We start from the raw sequence: 27,069 nt of genomic DNA on the forward strand, positions 1-27,069 counted from the left end.
ATCCTTGGAGCAGTTGTGCATTCTATTGATGAGCAGGTTCCCTTTGTGATTGAGACGGACGCTTCCGATTTTGCAATTGGGGCTACCCTGAACCAAAATGGAAGACCTGTGGCCTTTTTCTCACGTACTCTGAGCAATAGTGAGCAGAGACATTCATCAATAGAGAAAGAGGCGTACGCAATAGTAGAAGCACTGCGTAAATGGAGACATTATTTATCTGGGCGACATTTTACGTTAGTAACTGACCAAAAATCTGTGTCCTTGATGTTTGATGTCAAACATTTCGGAAAGATTAAGAATGATAAAATAATGAGGTGGAGGATCGAGTTGGCATGCTACCATTTCAATATAGTCTATCGTCCGGGGAAGGATAATGTTGCCGCTGATGCGCTGTTGAGGGCTTATTGTTCTGTGCTTCACGGAGATACGCTTATTAATCTTCATAATGCTTTGTGCCATCCTGGTGTTACGAGGATGATACACTTCGTACGCAGTAAGAATTTGCCCTTTTCAGTTGAAGACGTCAAGCGGATGACTTTGTCATGCTCTGTCTGCGCCCGGTGTAAACCAAATTCCTTTAAGCCTCAACAAGCTCATCTTATAAAGGCTACTTCTCCCTTTGAACGCCTGAGCGTTGATTTTAAGGGGCCTCTTCCTTCAACGACTCAGAATCGATAAATATTTACTGTTGCGGATGAGTTTTCAAGGTTCCCTTTTGCTTTTCCTTGTGCAGATGTATCAGCTGCTACAGTTATTAAATGTCTGACAACTTTTTGTCATCTTTGGGATGCCTGCGCATATCCATTCGGATCAGGGAAGTTCTTTTATGTCTTCCCAGTTGAAGGAATACCTCCAGAGTCAGGGAATTTCTACTAGCAGAACTACCCTGTATAATCCCCAGGGTAATGGACAGTGCGAACGATACAATGGGGTGATCTGGAAGGCAGTTATGTTGGCTTTGACATCCCGGAACCTTAAGAATACACAGTGGGAAATGGTACTGCCTGATGCCCTGCATTCCATTAGATCATTGCTTTCAACGGCTACTAATGTGACCCCCCATGAAAGGCTCTTCAACTATCCGCGGAGATCCACTGCGGGATATTCGGTACCTTCATGGCTTACTATGCAGGGACCTGTGCTGCTCCGACGCCATGTTAGACTGTCAAAGTATGATCCTTTAGTGGAGGAGGTGGAGCTATTGGAGGCGGAGCTATTGGAGGCAAATTCCCAATATGCTCACATTCGATTCCAAGATGGGAAAGAAAGTACGGTTTCAGTTAAAGACTTAGCTCCTTGTGGTGGCCAGCCCTCTCCTGAGGACATTAACAATAGCCATAATTCAGATAATGTTGATGTCGTCACAGATACTACGAACATTTCCAATCCTATTGCAGACACTTACAATTCTCTTAGTCTGCCCCCGATGGATGTTCATGACCCTCCCAGTCTACCTTCTAATGGGACTTCCAATCCGGAAACCGTTGATAAACGGGATATTGATAGCCTCCCTGCAGAAGATATTTCTGTGTCTCCTGGTGTGGGAGGGCAAGGAGCTCCACCAAGGCTAAGAAGGTCGACACGAACAAGATATCCGGTCGACCGATTAAAAATGGACTTTTAAAATAATTAATAATTTAATAGTAAAATTTTAAAATTGTTGAAGGCATTATACATGTATTGCTCTAGTCATAAATAACTAATTGTAAACTGTAAAGGCTACCTAGGTTGAAGTATATTTTAAAAGGAGGGGTGAATGTGGTGATTATTCTTGTTTTATAAGAAGCATTGTAATTGGTTGCCTGTTTTCCTGCCTTGAGATATATGCTGTAAACTTATTGGTTAGTTGATTCCATGTGACCTGTGGTGGCCATCTTAAATTCAGTTTTCTACAGTTTGGTTGAGACTGGGTGCTCAACATGTACTTGCTGGTTTTTAAAGGTTAATAAAGCCTAGCTTTTGAAAGGCAATCTACTCTTTATTTCAAGGCCATGGAGGGATTTGAAAACAAGGAGGAATTTTGAAATAGAGGTGCTGCTTAACTGGGAGCCAATGTAGGTCAGCGAGCACAGGGGAGATGGACAAATGGGACTTGGTGCGAGTTAGGACACGGGCAGCCGAGTTTTGGATGACCTCAAGTTTACGTAGAGTGGAATGTGGCAGGCCAGCCAGGAGTGCATTGGAATAGTCAAGTCTAGAGATAACAAAGGCATGGATGAGGGTTTCAGCAGCGGATGAGCTGAGGCAAGGGTGGAGACGGGCGATGTTACGGAGGTGGAAGTAGGAGATCTTTATTATGCTGTGGATATGTTGTCGGAAGCTCATTTCAGGGTCAAATATGTTGAGTCTGTGTTTCCAAATGTAGTTATGCTGAATAACTGGACACAGACTACAGAAATAATTAAACAGGTCTTTAGTAATTGAGGGTCAGGGCTGAACTGGAATACACTTTGCTCCACAGGGTTTATATACCGGTGTGGTCACCACCGGTACTACAATGTACAGGAGCCATCAAAAAGCAGTCCATCATCTTAAGGTGGTACAGGTTACATACACTACAATTCCTCCCCTTTTAGTTTAACAGTGTACACCCCAATTTAAACATTACATGGATAACATATATACAACTTTCACACAAAACTGTTCAAAGATTCAGTCTCCTGACCCGGGCCGGATAATGCCTTTCAGGGGTCTCTGGTTCTCGTTGCTGGGGTGACTCATCCATTTGATCTCCTATGGATTGAACATCATCATGTACGTTCGAGTCTGAGGTAGATGCTACAGGCTCAATAACTTCTTCAACTGGTGTCTCTGCCGTAGACATGGGGTCGACCCTTGTTCTCGATTCCACAAGTTGGTCAGCATGACGTCGTATTACGTTCTCTCCAACGTCTACCGTGTACATCAAGGGTCCTTGTCGGGCACGAATTGTTCCGGATTGCCATTTATCATTCCTATAGTCCCTGGCCAACACTGGCTGTCCTATTTCGAAACTCCGAGTGGCCTTGTTATTTACGTGCTGGAATTGCTTGTTTTCGACTTCTCTACGCACATTGGGTTTTAACAAATCCAACCGGGACCGCAACCTCCTGTTATAGAACATTATGGCAGGGCTTTGATTTGTCACTGCATGCGTGGCGTTTCGATATGCCATCAGGAAATTGTCCACCTTGTGTTGTAGTGGAATATGGTCTTCGCTCATGGCCTTTATCGCCTTTTTGAACGTTTGTACAAATCTCTCGGCCAACCCATTTGTAGCCGGATGATATGGGGCAGATGTATAGGCCTAGAAATTCAGTTGGTTGCGCCAGCTGCTAGCGCCTTAGGAGGAGTAGATGTCGGGCGCTAGGCGGCTAGCGCTCGGGCGCAGCGCGATCTGCGCCTCACCCCAACTTCACTAGAGATTTAGCGGCGGCGCAAAGTCTTTGCGCGCGCTCAGCTGCGCGTGCAGATCATGACGTCATGTCCTCGTGCAACGCCCTTTGTGCGCCCCCAACCGGAACTTCAGTGGCAACGCCCCATTGTGCACCTGGCGCCCCTAGCGACTGTTAGAGTGGAACGGTGCTCAGCCGATGCGGGGCGCGGGGGGCGCTATTTAAAGGGGACTCCTCCTGCCGTCTAAGTGGCAGACATTTTGTGCCAATCCCTCTGTGTGAGAGATGGATATTTGGAGAGAGACAAAGGCAGAGAGCTTTCTGCTTGGACTCAGCGCTCGCACAGGTACTTGTGGCTTCAGGCCAGAGCTTTGCACTTGGATTTCACTTTCAGTGCCATAGCCTTGAGTCGCCACATATAATGGGGGCTGCAATGGGTGGAAACGTTGGCTTTCTGCATTGCATTCAAAGGGATCAGAGACGCCGTGAGAGAGTGCCAGTCATGGCCAGACGGAGATTGGCCAACAGGCGTCGGCACAGGAGGCCTTACCCACCCAGGGTACACCGCCAGCCGTTCTCATATCTGACCATGCCTGAGGAGCAGTGTGTTTGGAGGATGCGATTCAGAAGGGAGGTGGTCACTGAGATCTGCCACCTGCTTCGCAGAGATCTGCAGCCACAGCTGAGGAGCAGGACGTCTGTCGGTGGCAGCGAAGGTGACGGTGGCTCTCAACTTCGATGCCACTGGCTCCTTCCAATCTGCTACTGGGGACATTGCCAACATCTCCCAGTTCGCGGAACATTGCTGCATCCGCCAGGTGAACAATGCCCTTTTCAGAAGGAGACGTCAGTACATCTCCTTCCCCATGACCCTGGACAAGCAGCAAGAGCGTGCAATGGGATTTGGAAGAATAGCGGGCTTCCCCATGGTTGAGGGCGTGGAACTGATGAACCAGCAATGGTCAGGCCTTGCTTCAGGGCTGCAGTGTGCAGGGCATGGCAGCCAAACAAGTCGACCCTTCCCCTTTAAGAGCTGACCGGCGCCAGCGTGTCTGCCTTCATTGAGCAAGTTGCCGCACCTGCGCTGCGCCCGTCCTCGGTGTTAGCGCCCCGGATCGCCGGCTTAGCGCCTAATGATAGTCGTGCATCGCCTGTTTTAGCGCAGCAGCAACCTCTTGGGGCAATGCGACTGAATATCGGCGAAGGTGGCGCGACTTTGCGCCGGGCGCAAACTTTAGCGGCCGCCTGACTTTACCGCCCCAAAAGTGGCTATACTGAATTTCTAGGCCATAGTGTTTCACCCCATTCTTTTTCATGAATTTCTGGAATTCTTCTGACACGAACTGTGGTCCGTTGTCTGAACATATTTGTTCCGGCAACCCATTCCTTGCAAATATGGTTCTTAGAACTGTGATCGTCTTTTCAGAGGTAGTGGTCGACATCTTAATCACTTCTGGCCATTTAGAATGTGCGTCTACTGCTATCAAAAACATGGAATCCATGAATGGACCTGCAAAATCGATATGCACACGTTGCCATGGGGTTGAAGGCCATTCCCACGGATGCAGCGGTGCAATTGGAGGTGCGTTTTGAACTTTTTGGCACCTTGAGCAGTTTTTAGTCAGATCCTCTATTTGTTTGTCGATACCTGGCCACCACACATAAGCCCTAGCAAGGCTTTTCATCTTGACTTCCCCCAGATGACCTTCATGCAATTCCTTCAGAACTATCTCCCTTAATTTAGGAGGAATAATCACCCTTGTTCCATACATCAATGTTCCTTGACAGATGGACAGCTGTTCTCGTCTGGCTGAGAATGCTGGTAACAGTGGGTCGCCATGTGCTGGCCATCCCTTCACTGTCAAATCGTAGACCCGAGACAGTGTCAGGTCGTTTCGGGTCTCTCTCTCAATACCCGCATTGGTGACTGGTAAGCATTCGATGATTGTCGAGTGAAATATCTCGACAGGGTCAACTGCCAGTGCCTCTTCCGCTGTAGGTAGTGGCAGGCACGACAGCCCATCAGCATTACCATGTTGCTTTGTACCTTTGAATCTGATATCATATTGATGTGCCCCTAGGAAAAGGGACCATCTCTGAAGCCTCTGCGCCGTCATAACCGGAACACCCTTCTTAGGGTTAAAAATGGAAACCAACGGCTGGTGATCTGTCAGCAACGTAAACTTTTGGCCTTGCAGGTAATGGTTAAATTTCTTAACTCCCCACACGAGGCTGAGAGCCTCCCTATCTATCTGAGCATAGTTGCGCTCTGCGGAGGTCAATGATCTGGATGCGAACGCGACGGGCCTTTCCAAGCCATTTGGAAACTTATGTGAGAGCACTGCCCCGATACCATATGGAGAAGCATCACAAGCTAGGCGAATAGGCAGCATTGGGTTAAAGTGAGCCAACACTTCCTTAGAGGTGATCAGTGCCTTGCTTTTTTGAAAAGCCCGCTTACAATCATCGCTCCACTTCCATGGTATTCCCATTTGCAAAAGAGTGTTCAGCGGGTGTAACACCGTGGATAAATTTGGAAGAAACTTGTGGTAATAGTTAACCAACCCAAGGAACGACCTCAACTGGGATACATTTTCCGGAGCGGGAGCTTTCACAACAGCTTCGCTCTTGTCAGGTGACTTATGGAGCCCCTCCTGGTCAATGACGTGGCCGCAGTACGAGATTCGCTTTTGAAAGAACTCACATTTCTGGCGATTAACTCTGAGCCCATATTCTTTCAATCTGGTGAGCACCCGCTCCAAATTCGTGAGGTGATCCTTATCATCATCTCCTGTAATCAGAATGTCATCCAGGTAGCATTGTGTGTCTGGAATTCCCTGCAATACCTGCTCCATGGCCCTTTGCCAAATCACTGGAGCCGATGCCACTCCAAAAACCAGTCTATTTTACCGATATAAGCCCTTATGTGTGTTGATTGTGAGATACTGGCGTGGCGCTTCATCAACTTCCATCTGTAGGTACGCCTGCGCCAGGTCTATCTTGGTGAAGTGTTTCCTGCCAGACAGCGAAGCGAAGATATCTTCAATCCGTGGAAGCGGATATTGCACCGTGTGAAGAACCGGATTAACAGTGATCTTGAAATCGCCACAGATGCGAACCTTCCCAGGTTCCCCCGGCTTGTTGCTCAACGAACGCTTCATGACAGGAACAATGGGTGTGGCCCATTCGCTCCAGTCCACCTTTGACAGTACTCCTGAACATTCTAGCCCTTCCAACTCTGCTTCCACAGCAGGTCATATCGCATAAGGTACCAGTCTGGCTTTGAAAAATTTTGGATTTGCATGTTCTTCAACCTTGATGTTTGCCGTAATTCCTTTCAGTGTTCCCAGTCCCTGTTGGAACACCTCCTTAGCATCGTCCAATATTTTGGACAGTCTTTTAGGTTTGACGTCGTCCTCTTTACAGGAATCTACAGTCAGTGCTTGTATGGAATGCCAGTCCACATTTATTCTCCGGATCCATTCCCGTCCCAGTAGTGGCGGACCTCCATCAGGTAACACATACAAGTCCATTTCCTGACTTTCTTTACCATTGTAGACCACATTTACTTTTATCTTTCCGATGGGGTATACTATTTGCCCCGTGTATGTTTTCAATACAATCTCCGTATCCCTCAGGGGAATGTGCGAGAATAACCTTTTGTAATCTTGCTTATTCATGACCGTCAATGCCGATCCAGTGTCCAATTCCATCTTCACTTGGACTCCTGCTATCCGAAACATGACCCAGGTAGTTTGGTGGTCTGCTGTGTTACCCACATTATGTATTTTTAGACAACCCAGTTCCTTACTGCTGGAGTCTGAATCCATCTTCTGTTCATCCGAACTGTTCTCTGTCACCTTGTGTACTTTTTTGTACTTCTCCTGCGGCGACTTTTTGCTGCTGGTCTTCTTTCCTGACCGGCATACTCTTGCTATGTGACCAAGTTTGCCACATTGCCTGCATTCTTTATCTTTGAACCAGCACTGGTTCTGGTCATGCGTTGTCCTTCCGCAATGATAGCACTTTACTGCGCCCAATGCCATTTCATTGGTGCTGAATTCCAATGGCCTTTGCTGTATCTCTGCAGCGCCTCGTGCTGCTGCCTCGTGCGATGCTGCAATGCTGAAAGCTTTGTCCAGCGTAAGATCCTTTTCCTCTAGCAGTTGCTTCTGGGTTCCTTCCCTTAGGAGCCCACACACAAACTTATCTCTCAGTGCGTCTGCTAGTCCTGTACCGAACTGACAGTACTTTGATAACTTGCGCAGTTCGATTAAGAATTCAGTGTTGCTTTCCTCTTTAAGTTGAATTCTTTTGTAGAATTTAAATCGTTCCGCTATCAGCAGCGGCGTGGGGTTTAAATGCTCTTGCAGGATAGTAACAATATCCGTGAAACTCTTTCCTACCGGTTTATCTGGTGTTACAAGGTTCCTTAATAACCCGTACGTCTTCGCACCCATCGAGTTTAATAGGGTTAGTGCTTTCTTATCCTCCGGTACCTCATTCGTTGTACAGTAAACTTTGACGCGTTCCACATAAGTGGCCCAATCTTCCACATCGCTATCAAAAGCAGTGATGTTACCCATTTTTGGCATCCTTGTTGAGTTTCCTTTCCTTCGGATATGATTATTATTTTATTTTATTTTTTTCAAAATGGCGGCTTCCCGCGCTTGGCGGCTTTTCCAGTGCTTGTCTTCTTCCCCCGCCGACTCAAAATGGCGATTACCACGCTGTTGCCGTTCTCGCCTCCCAGCGGTCCTTTATTTTCCCCTACGCTGCTGCTCTTGTTCCCCGCCGCTCCCGCGGTCCTTGTGGACATAAACGCTTTTCTGGCTGCTGCGCGTCTCTGCCCCGATTGCAGTCCGGCCCCTGACACCGGCTGCGGTCATGTTCTCCGCCCTTTTCATCGTTTCCCTCCCCTTCTCTTACTGACAACTCGGCCAACTTCCCCCCCGTGCCGCTCGATCGGGCTTACCCGCCGCTGTCATCGAAGGGATGTTCACTGATGTTTGACTTCGTGGCCAGAAACCAACCCGGGTTCCCGATTGCCTCCCGTGCTATGCAGTGCCCAGCAGGATGTTGAGGGTGGATGTCCTTGATCAACGCCCGTTTCAGAGGTGAAGCTTCCTTTGATGCAACTGCCGCTAGGTAAGATCAGACTCGTCGCCACTGTTGAGCCTGTGTTTCCAAATGTAGTTATGCTGAATAACTGGACACAGACTACAGAAATAATTAAACAGGTCTTTAGTAATTGAGGGTCAGGGCTGAACTGGAATACACTTTGCTCCACAGGGTTTATATACCGGTGTGGTCACCACCGGTACTACAATGTACAGGAGCCATCAAAAAGTAGTCCATCACCTTAAGGTATCCTCTTAAGGTGGTACAGGTTACATACACTACTAAATATGATACCAAGGCTGCGAATAGTGTGGTTCAGCCTCAGACAAATGTTAGGGAGAGGGATGGAGTCAGTGGCTAGGGGACAGAGTTTGTGGCGGGGACCGAAAACAATGGCTTCGGTCTTCCCAATATTTAATTGGAGAAAATTTTTGCTCATCTAGAACTGTATGTCGGACAAGCAGTCTGACAATTTAGACACCGTGGAGGGGTCGAAAGAAGAGGTAGTGAGGTAGAGCTGGGTGTCATCGGCGTACATGTGGAAACTGACGCCGTGTTTTCGGACGATGTCGCCAAGGGGCAACATGTAGATGAAAAATAGGAGGGGGCCAAGGATAGATCCTTGGGGGACACCAGAGGAAACGATGTGGGAGCGGGAAGAGAAGCTGTTGCAGATGATCATCTGGCTAAGATTAGATAGATAAGAATGGAACCAGGCAAGTGCAGTCCCACCCAGCTGGACGACGGTAGTGAGGCGTTGGAGAAGGTTGGAGTGGGCAACAGTGTCAAAGGCTGCAGACAAGTCAAGAAAGACGAGGAGGGACAGTTTACCTTTGTCACAAATACAAGCTTATTGCACAGGGGAACTTTTGTGTTCATTAACAAATAAACCAAATTTAATAAGATTAGAATAAAAACTGTGAAAGCTGGAAATCTGAGTTAAACAATAAAAAATTATGTAAATACAAAGCAAGTCGTTATTTCAGACGGAAATAAATATTTGAAATTGTGGGACTTCTGCAAAGCAGGCCAATTTTATTTCCATGTCATACCCATTATACATGGACAAGGTACAGACTGAGAACAGAGCCTCACCAAACTTGCTGAATTCAATGTGGGACCCGATTTTTCATAAATGTTATTGAAATGAGGCTCAACAAGGCAAACAGTATTAACTTTCAAGTCATTTCTACAATAAACATGTTTTGGTGCAGAATGATTCCTGTACAAAAATTTACCTGAGATAGAAAATGCTCAGACACTTATGTGATCATCATCAAACTACTTTGTGTGATAAATTTAGTCATTTATTTTCTGTGATAACATTTTGACAGATTGACAAAAAGCAGTATGATAAAATTCTCAGTTTAATTGAGAGTGGGAAGAAGGAAGGAGCCAAGCTGGAATGTGGAGGTTTGCCATGGGGAGATAAAGGCTTCTTCATTCAGCCTACAGTTTTCTCAGAGGTTACAGATGAAATGCGCATCGCCAAGGAAGAGGTAATGTAGCTTTACACATGCCAGCTTGTAATGCAGATATGTATTTCAGACTCGTACTCCTAAACAATTCATCATAAAAGGGAAGTTCATTATTATTTTGTTTAATGGAAGAAGTATTCTCTTACATGGCTCATTAGGTCTGGCACTACAGCCTGAGTAAGAATGATGACCTTGACTGGTCTTTCATTCCAGTCTACTCTCAATGGGCGAGCTTCCCTAGCTCTCAGCCAGACTGATAAAAGACAACATTTCATAATGGTGGAGTACTCCATGTTGCAGGAGGAGAGGCTGGCAGGGTCATATCTCATAAAAGAGAAGTACACCTCCTGGTACCAGTCTCAGAATACCACTTAAAGCAGCCATGACATCTGCAGCCCAAATCATTTGAGCTGATGGAAAACAATATCAGCAAATTTAAAAAATGGGAATACAGCGGGAAATGTTGGATTTCTTTTTTTTTAACAAAAAGCTAAATTATCTCCAAATTAGATTGCATGTTTAAACTTCAGTACGAATACATGTTTTTAATATAATATTGAACACAGGCTGATTAATGTCAGACTAATTAATCCTGATTGTTCTTCAAATATTATTAACCCTTAGGACATCAGTATCATTGCATTATAAAGCAGTCTACGATCATTTTTAATTATTGAACTCCAGAATAATAAGTTATGTTGATTTAATTTGTATTTGCTTTTGTCATAACAAGTAATTTTGTGGCACTGCTGATTGTTTTCTCTTGTTTTTCAATTATTAACGCTCTGTTCTTAAAGGCAAGAACTCACGCTTGTGTATGACTCTATGGGCATCTGGAGGATTCCATATTTGTCCAAGTCACAATTCAACAAAGTGTAGGCTTGAACAGTGTATGTTGGCAGGCTATTTGACCATGAGAACATGATGTTGCCTTACTCACAGTAATCAATAGGACAAATAGATAGTTTGCTGCCACCACATAGTGGAAATCATTGCTTGTCACAGATATAAATTACCCACAATGAAGGCGGATTACCTGTCTATTGGGTGTAGTGAAATTGTAAACATGTTCTTCTTGAATACATTTATCATATCACTGCACATAGTAACCAGAGCAGTTCATTACACAAGATGTGATTTAATTTAAAAAAAGGAAAAACAAGAGAACAGAATAGCATAAATTATATAACAATACACTTTAAATATGATCTTTTTTTTATTCTTAGTTAATGCCAGTGTGTAAGGATTGCTAAAATGATTGTGCATTAAGATTTGTTTCCATAACAATTTATTTCCTTCTTTTTAAAAAAAATAGATTTTTGGGCCGGTGCAACAAATTATCAAGTTTAAAACAATAGATGAAGTTATTAAAAGAGCCAACAACACCCATTATGGTTTGGTTGCTGCAGTTTTCACCAAAGACATCAATAAAGCATTTACCGTAGCTTCAGCTCTTCAAGCTGGAACTGTGTGGTAAGCAGATTTTTTAAAGTATTTACAGAATATGGTAACATGCCACTGAGCTGTATATAAACTGGAAGTCCTATTGCATTGAATTGCACCGCTGAATATATTAATATTCCCACAGGGTTAATTGCTACAATGCATTGCATGTTCAGAGTCCTTTTGGAGGATTTAAAATGTCTGGAAATGGTAGAGAAATGTAAGTATTGAAAAATATTCCTTTTAATGATATTTAAGACTTATGCATGCATTTAATTCAATGCCATTTTATGTTGCAAAATATATGCACATTTATATAAAGGAAATACATTAATTATGCATTGCTGGTGGGAAGGAGGTGAATTACATTTTCTACTTCTGAGAGCTCAGAGGCACACAGAAAGATAGGAAAACTTGAACATACCGAGTGAAGAAAAACAAGGGTTAAGGTTAGGGTTATAATTAAACAAATTTTAACAGGAAACCCTTTATGTATAGGATTAAGGTACATTTTTTAAAAGCAGCAACAACTTTAGGCTGATGCAACAGCCCTGATTTTCTGAGGCTTTGAGAGCAGCATGGAGCCTTGCTGGAATGAGGCATGGGTTGGACATTGTGTTGAATATTTCAACATGTGATTTTTTTTCTCAGGTAAAAGGAAGCTGTGCTGCAGTCATGCACAAGCCTCCTTTCAATAAGATTTATGAAAATCGGGCCCCACGCTGAATTCAGTAAGTTTGGTGAGGCTCTGTTGCCAGCTTGCACCTTGTCCATATATAATGGTTATATGACATGGAAATAAACTTGGCCTGCTTCAGTGTCTCTTAATATAAGGTTGCAGTTTCTATCACTGAATGCTGAAGTTTAGATTTTTGCCAGTAAGCATTTCTCGACTAATGTATTGAGATCTTGCAGTCTTTTATTTCTCCTTTTTGTTTTTGCATTTTTATTGAAACTTTCAGTTATTTACAGCATGTTTTCCTGGAATCTTGACAATTACTGCAGCAGTACAAAATGTAGTTAACAAAGTTGCAAGGATGAGAATCCTTTTGGCTGTTCCCGTAATGCTGCATAAATTGGATGAGGAGGACACATTCAGGAAAGCATTTTCAGGTCCATAGACACCTTGGGGATATTTCACTGCTGTCGATATTTAAGGACTCATGTTTACAAACACCACTCCTGCCTAGTTGTTTCACAGGAGATCTGTCTTTCGCACCTCAGTGGCAGTGATTGAGCTTTGCTTGTGTGCAGCCTGGACTTGTAAGTTGAACACAACAAAAAAGATGAAAGGAATCCCAAACAATCTCTCTCCCGGGCCAAGACTTTGTAAAAGAGTTACCATGGTTATTTTTGCAGGCAGTACGCTATTGCAAGTGGAACTTGGAATTGCAGTTTAGCCCACATTGCTACTTGCAGACATATCCCTATCCAACAAACGGCTTACTTGCAGTGCCAAAAATTGTCTCCTCTTTTAAGGGCCAGCAGCAGCCCTTTAAGAGCAATTAGCTGGCTGGAGTTTGCAACTGGCAACCAATTGTACTGCTGGCCTGCCTCCCTGCGGATGTGTTGCATGTGTAGGGAGCCAGTTGTAATGAAGAGGAGGGGCTTTGCCTCATCAAGTTCAGTCAAGTCAGCCCTCTCTATTGCAGTCCTGGGTGTGAGCGGAGCCCCAATTTTGCTGGTCTCAGAAATTTGGGGCTAAAGTGATCAAATACAGACATGTGTTCAAATATGTAAATACCTACAGATGAATAGGAATTTATCATCATCTACATTACATAGAATTCAGTACAAAAAGGAGAATTACTGACTATAATTCTTTTTGTCTAGGGGAGAATATGGTCTCCAGGAGTACACCGAAATTAAGACCATCACCATCAAAATTCCACAGAAGAATTCCTAAATTATTCTAAATTAAAATATGTTATGCCTGAAGAATTAGAAAGAGACTAGATACAGCACTGCAATGTGAGGCTTTTAAAGTCTAAAGTAATACATCATGTTTCATCTGTGTAGTTTCACAATAATGCAGGCCAGTATCTTACAGCTGCTCTGCCCCACAAAGTATGAATAATATTTACCTGTTAGTGTTTACACGGCAAAACAGCGATCAAAAAAATATAGTTTCACTAATTTTTAGTTTGGAATTTTTTGTTTCTAGCATTTTGGGTTTTAGTCATTTAATAAGAGACTCAGCTTATCTGACTCTGTCAATCAAAGTGATAAAGGTTCCATTTTTTGAAATATTTGATGGACAGGGTAGTATTATTTACCTAATACTGCAAGTCTGTCAAAACTGCTTTGAAATTCAGTTATTCATCAGTTTATTTGAAGTGTCTGTGCATATCCTGCAGGTTGTAAAAAAACATTAAAATGCATTCCCACTATTTTCCAATCATTTTGACAGATAAAAGAGAAATAGTGCATGTGACATCAGGATAGATTTAATAAAATGTAAATGCATCGGTTTCAGGAAACTCAGAAAATAAGGGGGCAAAGCAGTTTTAACAATCAAAATGAAATCCCTCAGCTAGAATCATGAGGATCACCACTGTAATTCAGCTATATTATAAGCAAGAAAGATTTCACTAATGCCTTAAACTGCACATAAAGAAAAAGACTTGCATTTATATAGCACCTTATCACGACTCTCAGAAACATCACAAAGCACTTCACACGCAATGAATTTCTTTGAAGTGCAATGATTGTAGTTATGTAGGTGATAAAAAAAGTAACAGCTGGATGAAAATAAATTACACTCTAGAACATGTCCATCAGTTACCATAGTAAACACATCAATCAGTTGTAAACAATGAGATAAATAGATGTTAGCTTGGCAGACTCATAAGAGAATCTATAGGAGAATAAATCCAAGTCATTTAACATTGTTTCTTCATAATTATTTTTTTCCTTTCTCCTTCCTGCATGAAAATCAAGACTTATTTATATTGGGTTAAAAATGTCTCTCGGCGATGTGTGTAGAGAAATTATAAATGAGTTCATGAAGATTTCTTCTCTTTAGTATTTCCAGCCTAATCATAAATGCATTCTTTACAGTGCATTCACACTACAGATTTAGCACCAATGCAAAGTGGTATCAACTTCTCACCAAAGCTAAACGTGTGCACTGGAAATGTCCTCTGTACTTCTCCTGCTCTGCCACTGAAACTGCGGCGAATGTTTGATGGAGACCCCATTTATGCTAGTAAGCAGGGTTTCTGCCGCAGTTAAGTTGGTGGAGTGGGAGAAGCCCCGAGGAATGTCTCGCTGATGGAGTGTAAAATCAGGTGCCAAGGCCCGAACTCATCCGAAGCTGGAGTGAGACTGCTTCCTCCAGGAGGTTTCCCTCCACTTCACTCTTGCTGTCGGGTTGGGCCCTGACTCAGGATTCAAGCTCTATTTACACTTTAACTGCAGTGTTGGTGTGAAGTGACAGTTGTAATCTGAATATACCCTTAGAAACAGCGAACAGAGGAAATCTCCAGCAATGCATTTATTATGTTGCTATACATATCGATCAGAAGAATTCTTATCCACTGTCTCCCACTCTAACTCAGTCTTTCTCATAACATCAGAATTACAGAACTCTTTGCCTCTCTGTCTTTCCTTCCTCTTACAACCTGCAGAGATTTAAAATTTGGCTGCCCACTCATTACTTCATGATTTAGCTCATCTTTTTTATAACCTTGTTGTTGTCCTGTACCATGCCTATAGGGGTCATTTTAATGATGTAGCACTCGTGGAATAGTGCTTCAAGTGATGGGACTGCACATTAACAATTCAGTTACGGAGGTTCGTGCATCCAATTCAAGATCCACACAATTTTCCAGTTATTAAAATTAATGAACAGAAACTCGTGATCTGCGAGCTGACCTCGACAGTTACATTCCCAAAATGTACTCCCGTCGCACGAAGCTCTGTGCTGAGAACACTAAATTATAAGGGGTAATTTTAATCTTACTCACTGGGCAGGAAACCCACGGAATCAGGTGGAATGCTAGTTTAACACCCCGCCAAATATTACTCTCTATTGACTTTAATGGAAAGTAAAATCGGGCGGGTGGAAAACCAGTGTTGAACCTGATCCTCTCAGTTTTCCGATAGGTGGGTTAGGTTCAAATTGCTCCCCTAAAGTCTACCCTATAGTCTGTCACCTCGGTTATTCAATAATTAAATAAAAATAATACCATCATAATTGACAATGTCATGCTGTAATTATAAAGTTATTTTATTACCTTATCCTTTAACATTTATGTAAATGTAGTCCTAATGAAGGAAACATTGAAATATAGTTACAATTTTGCTTTGCAATAGTGCTAAAAGTTTTGTATGCAGTATACAGTACTCCTTCAATATGTGTCACAGGCGACCAAGGCATATGACTGCATTCAGGTTGAGCTGTGAAGAAGTTGCTAAATTTGAATCTGAATTAAATGTTTTATCCAAATTTGTCCATTCAGGATTAATTCAGACTTTAGAAGCAAAATGTGTTCACTAAAGATTTTACTGATTGGTAATTGCTGAAGCTGACTTTAAAACTTATTGTCGAACTATGAAATGTGAATCTAGATTTTGGATTCAGAGAACTGAATGCCAAATCCATTTCCTTCCCCTGCCTCTCCCCCTGCCGACCCCCCCCCCCACCCCCCAACTGCACACCCCTCCCCCACCACACACCCCTTCCCCTCCCCCCACCCCATGCTTCAATCTAATCTGGACACTGAATTCTAACAGCAGTCATTTTAGTACTACTGCTCCAGAAAGGTGCATGCAAAAGGTGCTGCTTATGTTATGTTATGTTTTTGTGGTTTCATTAATTGTTGCTAGATATCTCAATGTAGCATTTAATAGTTAATAGCTTCATACTTTACACTGGACAATCATTGTTATGACACTCTCTGTTATAGAAATGTACAACATATGTGCATGAACATTTACATTTTCTTTTTGAAGATTCAATGATTAATAGTGAGTAATGTGAGTGTATCAATATATTTGTGTTAGGGATTTTTTTTATTCCAAAATTAAACAGCATTGAACGCTTTAAAAAATATTTAAAATATGTTGTTATAAACATGAAAAAAACTTGTTTGAGGACTTAGAGACTTTATCACCTCCTTAGAAATAATTATATTTTCTGATATTTGTCTGAAACGGAATTCTGAAAAAATCTTTCCGAGCACATTTGGAACAAAGCAGAAAAGTTAAGGAACACGGGATGATTTTAGTCTCCCTCCCTCCCTCCTTATATGCCTCTAAAGTGGATGATAGCAGAGAGTAAAAAACACTGACTCACGCTGGAGGTTCACCCATTCTGATTTTCAGGTGGGCCTCACTTTAGGCTCCCACCAGAAACAGACTGGTCAATCAGCAATACCAGCGCTACTTCCTCAACCTGCCCACTTATCATGGATGTAAAGGGTGGGAGGCAGCCATTTCCATTGCTAAATGGATCCTCACCTGTTCTCATTTAAAACACTGCAAATATTTGGGAGACATTTTGCTGGTAGTTTTTGGCAAGTTACTTGATTTTAAATTCTTGTGATGGCTGGACAACCTTCTGAAATCTTAAGGGGGCTACAGAAAATGCACTTTTTATCAAAATGGACATCCTTCTAGCAATTCCATTCTCGCGTGAGGAAGAGGAGCAGCAGCAAAAGGTGACAAGAGCACATGGAACTGCAGCTACAGGAGCCGCTAGAAGGAGGTGAGCTCACAGGAATCCTTACACTCCAAACAAAGTCCATAGGGCCAAATTAACATACCTGCACTTCTCTGAGGAGCAAAAGGAGGCTGTTCACTCTAGGGGGACCATCACAGAGTGGTGTTACCTCCTGCAACAAGATCTGCAATTCATTTCCACAGCTGTTGTTGCAGTCAAAGTCACGACAGCCCTTTGCCTCCTGGCTGCAACAGGGGATATCAGCACCATCAGTCAGTCTGCAGTTCATGCTTATAGAATCATAGAATAAGAAAGCACAGAATGAGGCCATTCTGCCCATCGTGCCTGTACCGGATTTTTGAAAGAGCTATCCAATTAGTCCCATTCTCCTGCTCTACCCCCATAGCCCAGAAAATCTTTCCTTTTCAATATTTATCCAATTCCTTTTGCAAGTTATTATTGAATCTGCTTCCACCGCCCTTTCAAGCAGAGCATTAAGCAGGTGACTGATGCCATGCTTGCTAAATCAAGCATTTTCATCATGTTCCCCACGGACAACCGTAAACAGCAGGATAGAGCTCTGGGGTTCGCACAAATTATAGGCTTCCTATGTTACTGCGACCATGGTAAACTATCCCACCTCATCCTTCTCGAACTGTCTGCAGCCTTTGACACAGTTGGCCACACTATCCTCCTCCAACACATTGTTGTCCAGCTGGGTGGGACTGCCCTTGCCTGGTTCCATTTTTATCGGCCCAGTCGTAGCGAGAGAATTTCCTGCATTGGCTTCTCTTCTTGCTCTTGCACCGTTACCTCTGGAGTACCCAAGGTTCTATCCTTGGACACCTCCTATTTCTCATCTACGTGCTGCCCCTCTGCGACACCATCTGAAAACACTGTGTCAATGTCCACATGTGCACTGATGCTGACCAGTTCTACCGCACCACCACCTCTCTTGACCCCTCTACTGCCTCTGATTTGTCACTCTGCTTGTCTGACATCCAGTATTGGATAAGCAGAAATTTCTTAGAATTAAATATTGGGAAGACCGAAGCCATTAGGTGGAATTTCCCAGGGTGGTGGGTCGAGTGGGAAAGTTGTTATTTTTGATGGGGTCAGGAACCCACTGACATCCCACCCCTACGCGCCTTTCCCCCAGGCACACCTGTCATAGCGGAGCTGACCCGATCAGCAGCAGCGGATGACCCAATTGAAATCATTATCAGGTAATTTACAGGCACTTAACAGCCTTTTTTCACTTACTTTTTAAATTTTCCTGCATGGCCATGGGTTTCACGCAACTCGGGAAGCACGTCTGTCAACCTGAGGCAGGAGTTCCGTGGCCATTGCTCCAGCTGATTTATTGCCAATGTCATGACCCAAGTGATGTCACTGTTCAATATTTTACTTGTTCCTGCAAATTCTGCTCCAGGGTGTACCTACCAAATATTGCCTATGTGGGCCCTAAAATTCCATGTCAATTCTCCCATTGTAATGTTGGAGAATGGCAGGAGCTCACCGATAAACAACCACTTACACCCTCGCCCCAGGGGTTCTGCTGGTCTCTCAAAGTTATGGCGGGAGACCATTTTCAAATTCAACAGATTAGGCCATCATATCCACCCTAAAATAATATGAAATTAGACTAATTGATTTGACAACTAGTCCTGAATTAGTCTCTCTATATGTTCCTTAATAACATGCCATGCCACACTTTAGCAAGCTTTATTTTTCAGTGACGCTGTAAATAAATATCAAAAGCAACTACAAAATTACTGCTGCCATGATTTATAGTGCACCTGCGTTTAAAAGTGATAAATCACTATTAACCAAATACACAGACCAAAACTCCCATCAATAACTCTTCACACTTAAATTTATGCCATTCTTAATGACCATCAATATAGAACTAACATCAACATCTCAAAATAATTAACGTTCTTTTAATTCATTTACATCAGAAAACATTGGCCGAGATTTTCCGGGGGGTAAGTGAGCGCGATTGGTGGCGGGTCAGGTGAGAAAGTGTTTTTTTATACCCCAGCAGGTCAGGACCCCACTGTGAACCCACCACCATGTGCCTTTCCCCAATGTCGGGTCTGTCAGCGCTGAGCAGGCCCGACACGCACTGGCGGGGGACCCAATTCCAGTAATTAGGACCTTGTTTAGAGGTCCTTAAGAATACATTTGAGCTCACCTTTTGATTTTACGTGCTCGCCCATGGGGTCCTTGCTACTTAGGGATCACATCTGTTAAGTTGAGGCAGCTTAATTTGTGGCCATTGAATCAGCTGTTGAGTTGACAGCTTCAAATGTAAAGTAAAAGCTCCCACCTTATAGAGATGTCTTCCCTAAGCCACAAGCTCTTCCTCACTGCATTTTCACAACAGATTCACCATGCTGTAAGTCTTTACATAAGTCTCCATCCAGTCTGACCTCATTACCTCTCTCACCATTGACAGATTGCTTCTGTCATCTCTACTTCACCTGCCATCTATTCCATCAGCATGGGTGCCCTTTATACTGTCTCACCTTGGTCCTCAGAATCCCACCACGATCAGCCCCACCACCAGCAGCACCAGGCACACCAAACTTCTCCACAATCAACTGCTGCTGCACAGGACACAGGGCATCAACACTCGACCACATTGCTGCCTGGGAGGCCAGGGATGGCCTCACCATGGCCAGATTTACTTCACTTGACGCTGTACACTCTGGCTGCCACATAATGCGCCAGATTGGCACCACCCCACACCAACACCATAAAGCATCCCTACAATGCCCAAGCCATTCCTTTCACACTCATCACCATTGTGGAAAGGGGCGCGGGGTACCGTTCTATCTCACCATTCACTGCAACTCACTAAGCCACTTCCAAAAGGTGCACACAAATTTGTCCAAGAACGCAAAGTGTTGAAAATAAAGGTTTCAAGGTTTGACATCACATTAACAGAAACTTCATATGAACATTGGCTAAAACACTCAAGTGCCTACCCCTGTGTGTTGTTGGTTGGTATGATTGTACTAGGAGGAGGGTGAGTGTGAGGGGTGGCTAGTGAGATGGGGATGTGATAAGATAGAGAGGGATGGGTGGAGGTGCAAGGTAAGTTGGTGTGAGTAAGGATGTGCAGGAGTAGGGTAGGGAAGGCAGAGTGATAGGGATGTGATGAGAAGCACAGCAGGATGAGGTTGAGTTTGGCTTTGTACTAATGCTTTGTGATCTACTGAGATCATTGAAAGGTTTGTGCCACTGCAGCCTGGTCCTCCTGACCACACCCCTGCTTGTGTCCTCCTCTGCAATGTGCAACCAGGCTGCGTTGATCTCCTGGGGAGGTCTCTTCCACCCATGGGAAGGGAAGAGGACCTCCCTGTGTGCTATGACTCCCTCCATAAGCATATGGAGAGAGTTATGGAAGAGCCTGGGTGCAGTCCTGCACCTCTGTGCAGTGCTTGTCAGTGTTTGCAGCACCTCAATGCTGTAGAACACTGACAGCACAAATGCCAAAATAAATGTGGCCATGGTCCCTTTAAGGAAACCAGCTGATGACACGTCATCAAATGATGTTACGTCATCAAATGATGTTACCAGATCCGCTCCCTCTAATTAGCCAAGCAAGGTAAATTCATTTCAGACAGCGGGATGAAGCCAGCAGTGGGGTCAGGACCCGCCACCGACGTCGCCCGCCACGGACCCACTGAGGTCAGCAAAATCACGGCCATTGTCTTTACATTAGGTTTGCTTCAAAATCAGTACCTAAATGAATATAAAGTATAATGATTTCAAACAAATTCAGTAAGAAACCTCAATGTTTAAGAAAAAAGTAATCCATCAAGTTTAGACTATTACATTTAAATTATCTTTGCTTCTTATAAAAAATGGTGAGTTTGTTGGTGATGGGTGAAATAGTTTTGGAGTTGGGTAAAAAGTTGACCAGAATGAAGCCTATGTTTGACAAGACTTTTGTAACAATAATTCCATACTGACAGCTCAAAGTACGTTTGAGAGATGGATACATTTTCCTCTCACAGCTCAACGTCTTGGTTGACCAGGAGGAGGTCCACGTGGGCGTGGGCCTGAAGTTCCAGACCTTGGTTGTCTTGGTGGGCGTGATGTTTGTCTTGGGTTAGGTGGTTTTGTTACTACCATTCGCGGAGGTGGTGGTGCCAGCGTCATTGCTTTTCCATGTTTTCCATCAGCTCTTGTCGCTCCATTGGTGCCAGTGGGTTGTTTCTCAACCACTTTTTTAGTTGTGTTTTGCCCTGTAAACATCAAAGAGAAGAAAAATGCTTTTATTGCAAATAGAATTTAATGGATTAATTACAAAAAATTGAATGAAATAAAATTGTGAAAACATGTTGGCTAAAATAAACTTTCAATAAATAAATGCAAACACTTATTCACAAGGTGAAGGTTCCTGAACCCATAGTTGTTAAAATTGATAGAATTTGCATTTAATTGAGTCAAGTATTATTTTCATGTAAGATATAAGTGACTAGCAATATTTTGAACTGTTGCTCTCAACTGTAACCTTGATTCTACTCGAAAACTAATAATGCTGAAGTAATTTTACAGTTAGAAGAGTACATGAACTTCGTTCATTCACGATAACATCAAGGCTCCCTAAAAGGGAAATCTGCTCCAATCATTTTACATTGATAGAAAAGTTCACTTATCGACCCGTTCTCTGTTCATTCCCCTCCTGAACAACCTTTTCATCTTTAAATGCATAGTTGCTCCAAATGGCATTCTAAATGGGTACTGACATATCATCTTGTACTGTGCATCATTGGTGTGATGGTTCAGTGGTCAACCCATTTTCACCGGCTACATTTTTGTTTAAATTATGTATGGTACAATTAAATTTTTAGTCAAATATGGATAGTCCTCCAATGGCTATGCTTATGCTGTATTTTTTTTAATTAAGCGTGGTACAATGTAGTCTTTTGGCATTTATTGACAGCACATCCAACGGGTGGACTGTAGTTGGACAGAACTAGATAAACTGAATGTACTTTTTAGGTTCCTATCATGCTTATGTTCTTCATTGCTAAAGATTGTCTGTTGGCTGCTACTGTACTCTTTTTATACGGATTGCAATTCATGGTATGATTACTGTCATGTCACTGGTAGAATACTAGCACCAGGATCTGAATCTACTTAAACAGATCTTCAGAGGTTGGCTGCTGGTGTTGATATTTATGAAATTCCTGTTATATTCCTATACATTTTCCAAGCTTCTGGTTTTTAAGTTGCTCAAACTGCAGCTTACATTATTTAATGACCTGGTTGGTTAATTTTTTATTGATGTCAAAAATTAGGAGGCATGAATTAATCAAAAGATCAGTAAGAGTCATATTACCTTTTGTACAACACTGCAATTTGACATTTTATTTTATAACATTTGTATCAATTTTCATCTTGGAACAACACAAAGAAAACTTTTTTGATACTTGACTGCCTAATTTTTTTCAAATTGATACATTTCTAGTCACCAAAGAGAGAGATGTCAATGTTAGGGAATGGGATACTTTTCTACTTTTGGCACTTTAAATCAATGTCAAGCACTCTTGGGTCACATACTGCACAGGGAAGATGCAAGTGTTAAACAAACATGTTTAGGATGATACAAAAAGAAAATACTGCAGATGCTGGAAATCTGAAATAAAAACAGTAAATGGTTTTGGTAGATACCTGATCAAACACGAGGAGGGAGACAGAAATCAATGAAGATGAACAAGGTAAAAGAGACAAACGGAAATCCCGTCAGACAGAAGAGCAGAACTTCTTCAAGGTGGGCCGCATGGGTCCTAGCTATGCCTGCCTTTTTGTGGGATGTGTGGAACACTCTTTGTTCCAGTCCTACTCGGGTCCCCTCCCTCACCTCTTTTTCCGATACATTGATGACTGTATCGGTGACGTTTCCTGCTCTCGCCCTGAACTAGATAATTTCATTCACTTTGCTTCCAATTTCCACCCTTCCCTCATCTTCACATGGTCCATCTCTGACTCTTCCGTTCCTTTCCTCGACTTCTCTGTCTCCATCTCTGGGGATAGGTTATTGACAAACATTCACTACAAGCCCACTGACTCCCACAGCTACCTGGACTACACTTCCTCCCACCCCGCCTCCTGTAAGGACTCTATTCCATTCTCCCAGTTTCTCCGTCTCTGCCGCATCTGCTCTGACGATGCCATCTTCCACACCAGTGCTTCCGTCATGTCTTCCTTTTTCCTCAACCGAGGATTCCCCTCTACAGTGGTTGACACGGCCCTTGACCGTGTCCGTTCTATCTCCCGCACTTCTGCCCTCACCCCTGCCCCTCCCTCCCTACCAGAACCATGATAGAGTTTCCCTTGTCCTCACCTTTCACCCCACCAGCCTCCACATTCAATGGATCATCCTCCACCATTTCCGCCACCTCCAGCGTGATCCCACCACCAAATGCATCTTCCCCTCACCTCCCCTTTCAGCATTCCGTAGGGACTGCTCCCTCCACGACACCCTAGTCCACTCCTCTATCACCCCCAACACTCCTTCCCCTTCGCTTGGCACCTTCCCATGCAAGTGCAGGAGATGCAAGACATGCCCTTATACCTCACCCCTTCCCACTGTCCAGGGCCCCAAACACCCCTTCCAGGTGAAACAGTGATTTACTTGTACTTCTTGCAATTTAGTATACTGTATTCGCTGCTCACGGTGTGGTCTCCTCTACATTGGGGAGACCAAACGCAGATTGGGTGACCGCTTTGCGGAACACCTCCGTTCAGTCCATAAGGGGGACCCTGAGCTTCCGGTCACCTGTCACTTTAATTCACCGCTCCACTCCCACTCAGACCTCACTGTCCTCGGCCTCTTGCATTGTTCCACGGAAGCTCAGTGTAATCTCGAGGAACAGCACCTCATCTTTAGATTAGGCACTTTACAGCCTTCTGGACTCAACACAGAGTTTAACAATTTCAGATCATAACCTCGGCCCCGATCATATATATATTTTTTATCCACACTTTTTCTTTGTACCTTCTGTTCTTCTCTCCCACATGGCAGCTGTCTTTCATTCTGCCAGCGCAATTTATACTTCATCTAGAGCCATCCTTTGTTTCTTAACCTGTCCCATTACCATCTCCTTTTGCCTTGAATATCTCTTAATGTCTCTTAATCTGTCCTGCCTCCTATCCTATCACAGACGTTCGCTTTTGTTCTTTCATCCCCTCCTCCATTTCCCAGCCCCTATCCTTGCTTAAAAATCTGTTCCATTTCCTGCTTTTTTCCAGTTCTGACGAAAGGTCATCGACCTGAAACGTTAACTCTGTTTCTCTCTTCACAGATGCTGCCTGACCTGCTGAGTATTTCCAGCATTTTGTGTTTTTATCCTTAGGATGATATTGCCTATTTGTGTCAAATCAATGAAAAGTTTATGTTGTGCTAGGAGTCCCCATCATCTGAAAATGGGTTGAAACGAAACAGTTATTTCACAGAGGGGGAAAAATTCAGTTGGTTTGTGCCTCCCATTAGCACCTGTTGGGGACGCTAATGGAGTGCTGATGCAGTAGCGCTGGGGCGAGGCGAATCCAGCGACGCACGGCAAATCCGGCCCCCCATAGCTCAGCTGCTAACTGTTACCACTGGGGACTTAAACGCCAGGCAGATTGTGACATTAGTGAGCGTCCAACGCTTATTGGGCACCTGATCTGCAAAATTCATTTGCGCCCCCTGCCTTAGCGCCTCGCCCCGACAGCGACAGGGAGAGGAGGCATCAAGCAGGTGGATGCCGGCTCCAGGGGTGGTATTTAAAGGCATCTTTAGTAATGAGTCACAGCTGTCAGGTTAGTGGTGTTTCACTGCTTCCTTGTCAGTTTGACATTGTGAAACCGATTCAGTCATATAAAGGTTGTTTATCAGGAGTGTTGTGGCTACTAACAATTAGTTACATTTATTCTCACAACATATCAAAGTGCTACACTTGGTTACATTAATGGGGGCTATAGAGGCAGTCGACCTTGCCCTCTAGGATCTTCGGCGGAGGCAGCGAGAAAGATTGGAACATTGTGGCCAGAGGAAGGAGATGGGCCACAAGAGCTCTCAACAGGAGGCCTTACCCTCCAAGGGTATTCCGAGAGCACTTCTCCTACCATCAATTAAGTGAGGAGCTGTGTATCAGAAGGTTCCGCTTCAGCAAGGAGGTGATCACAGAACTCTGCCACCTCCTGCAACCAGACCTCGAGCCCCAGATCAGGTCAACCACGGCTCTCTCAGTGGCAGTCAAGGTCACCATCGCCCTCAATTTCTTCGCCAGCGGATCCTTCCAGTCTGTAACAGGAGATATAGCTAACATCTCGCAGTTTGCCGTCCATCGCTGCATCCGGGAGCTCACAGAGGCACTCTACAGTAGGAGTAGGGACTACACTTCCTTTCCCATCACCAGAGAGAAGCAGGACAAATGTGCATGTGGCTTTGCCAGGATAGCAGGCTTCCCCATGGTGCAGGAGGCCATTGACTGCACCCACGTGGATTTGCGGGCTCCGCATAACAATCCTGAGATCTTCTGTAACCGCAAAGGCTACCACTCACTTAATGTGCAGTTGGTGCGCGACCACAGACAGCGAATCCTCAATGTGAATGCCCGCTATCCTGGCAGCAGCCATGATGCCTTCATCCTGTGCCACACCGGTGTGCCAGCACTCTTCCAGCCATGTCAAGCTCGCTGCTGGGTGGTCGAAGATGAGGGCTATCCGCTCTCCATCTGGCTCATGACTCCCCACCACAACCCCAACATATAATGAGAGCCATGCCGCCACCAGGAACATCATCAAGCAGGCCATCGGGGTGCCCAAGTAATGGTTCCACTGCCTTGACCGCTCGGGAGGAGGCTCCAGTACTCAGCTGAGCGGGTGTCCCATTTCGTGTGGTCTGCTGCATGCTCCACAACTTGGTCATCATGAGGGCCCAGCACTTGCCACCAGCGATTGCGGGACCACCTCAGGAGGAGGAAGAGGGAGAGGAGGACAAGGAGGAGGAGGAGGAGGAGGAAGCTACTCAATCGGCCTTCCGGAAGGGCAGTCCGTGACCGCCTCATCAGACTGCAGTTCCAATGAATTAAACCCCAGATCCCCGTTGCTCACCACATCCCCATCATCCCATCTGTCGCAATCCATATCACAGCGCAAAGCTAAAATGAGAGACACCACAAAATAATCCAAACTGAATTAATACATTTATCAATAATCAGTGAACACATATTTACAACAACAATATTAACTATTCACACTTGTGCAATCCCTTAGTGCCTCTTGTTGCTGTGTCTTTGCCTACTCTAGTGCTCCTACGAAGTGTTGGTCCAATGGCTGCAGCACAGCTGGTGGAAGGCTGCTGAGTGTCCGTGTGGGAAACCTCTGATGGCCTTGCAAGATGCCCTTGACCAGCTCTGGGCCTGGAAGGCCCAGCTGTAGATTGCACCACCTCAGCATGGGCGGCAGCAGTCTGGGCTGGCTGGATGACAGGCAGCGACAAGGACAATGGCGGAGTGCCAGTGGTGAGAGTAGGAATCCTGTCATCCTGAGAGAGGACAGCAGTTTTCTGCTCCACTGACCCACTGCCACTCCTCTGGAGCAGCACCTCAGCATCCCTAGCAATCTGTTGCAGCACAGATTGATGGCCTGCTGCTACACGGTGAAAGCCCCTATTGATGTTTGTAGACCCAGCCACGATGGCAGCAGTCAGAGCTTGCATTGCTTCAAGCTGAGACTGCATGAGAGCAGTCTGAGATTGGATGCCACTAAACATACACTGCATTACAGCACTAAGACATTGCGTCACTTCCGCCTGTGCTGCAATGGAAGCTGTCAGATCGCCCATCACGTGCGGCATCAGGTCTGGGTCGCCACGGTCTCTCTGGGAGTCCACCATCCTTTGCAGACTGGAAATGATGGGCTCCATGGTGTTTGCAGAGCTCTGTGCAATGCTGGAGGTGGACTCCTCCACGGTCCTTAC

At 44.4% G+C, this 27,069-nt stretch overlaps 2 protein-coding genes across 2 annotated transcripts in view; one reads left to right on the plus strand and one right to left on the minus strand.

Moving 5' to 3' along the window:
• Positions 1-16,521, plus strand: part of LOC147124388 (aldehyde dehydrogenase 1A1-like) — a 173,633-nt gene extending 157,112 nt beyond the window's left edge. Inside the window, exons 10-13 of the mRNA XM_085986329.1 lie at positions 9,830-9,994; positions 11,289-11,446; positions 11,562-11,636; positions 13,250-16,521. Of these exons, the coding sequence (XP_085842455.1) occupies positions 9,830-9,994; positions 11,289-11,446; positions 11,562-11,636; positions 13,250-13,322 (471 nt within the window). The 3' untranslated portion in view covers positions 13,323-16,521. The remainder of the gene's footprint in view (positions 1-9,829; positions 9,995-11,288; positions 11,447-11,561; positions 11,637-13,249) is intronic.
• Positions 16,522-21,110: 4,589 nt separating this feature from the next.
• LOC147124389 (transmembrane channel-like protein 2-B) overlaps positions 21,111-27,069 on the minus strand; it is a 180,794-nt gene continuing 174,835 nt past the window's right edge. The window contains exon 20 of the mRNA XM_085963421.1: positions 21,111-21,340. Coding sequence (XP_085819547.1) covers positions 21,111-21,340 — 230 coding nt within the window. The remainder of the gene's footprint in view (positions 21,341-27,069) is intronic.

Source organism: Somniosus microcephalus, chromosome 1, assembly GCF_052327205.1.
Source record: "Somniosus microcephalus isolate GS21.2 chromosome 1, FLI_Smic_1.0, whole genome shotgun sequence".
NCBI lineage: Eukaryota > Metazoa > Chordata > Chondrichthyes > Squaliformes > Somniosidae > Somniosus > Somniosus microcephalus.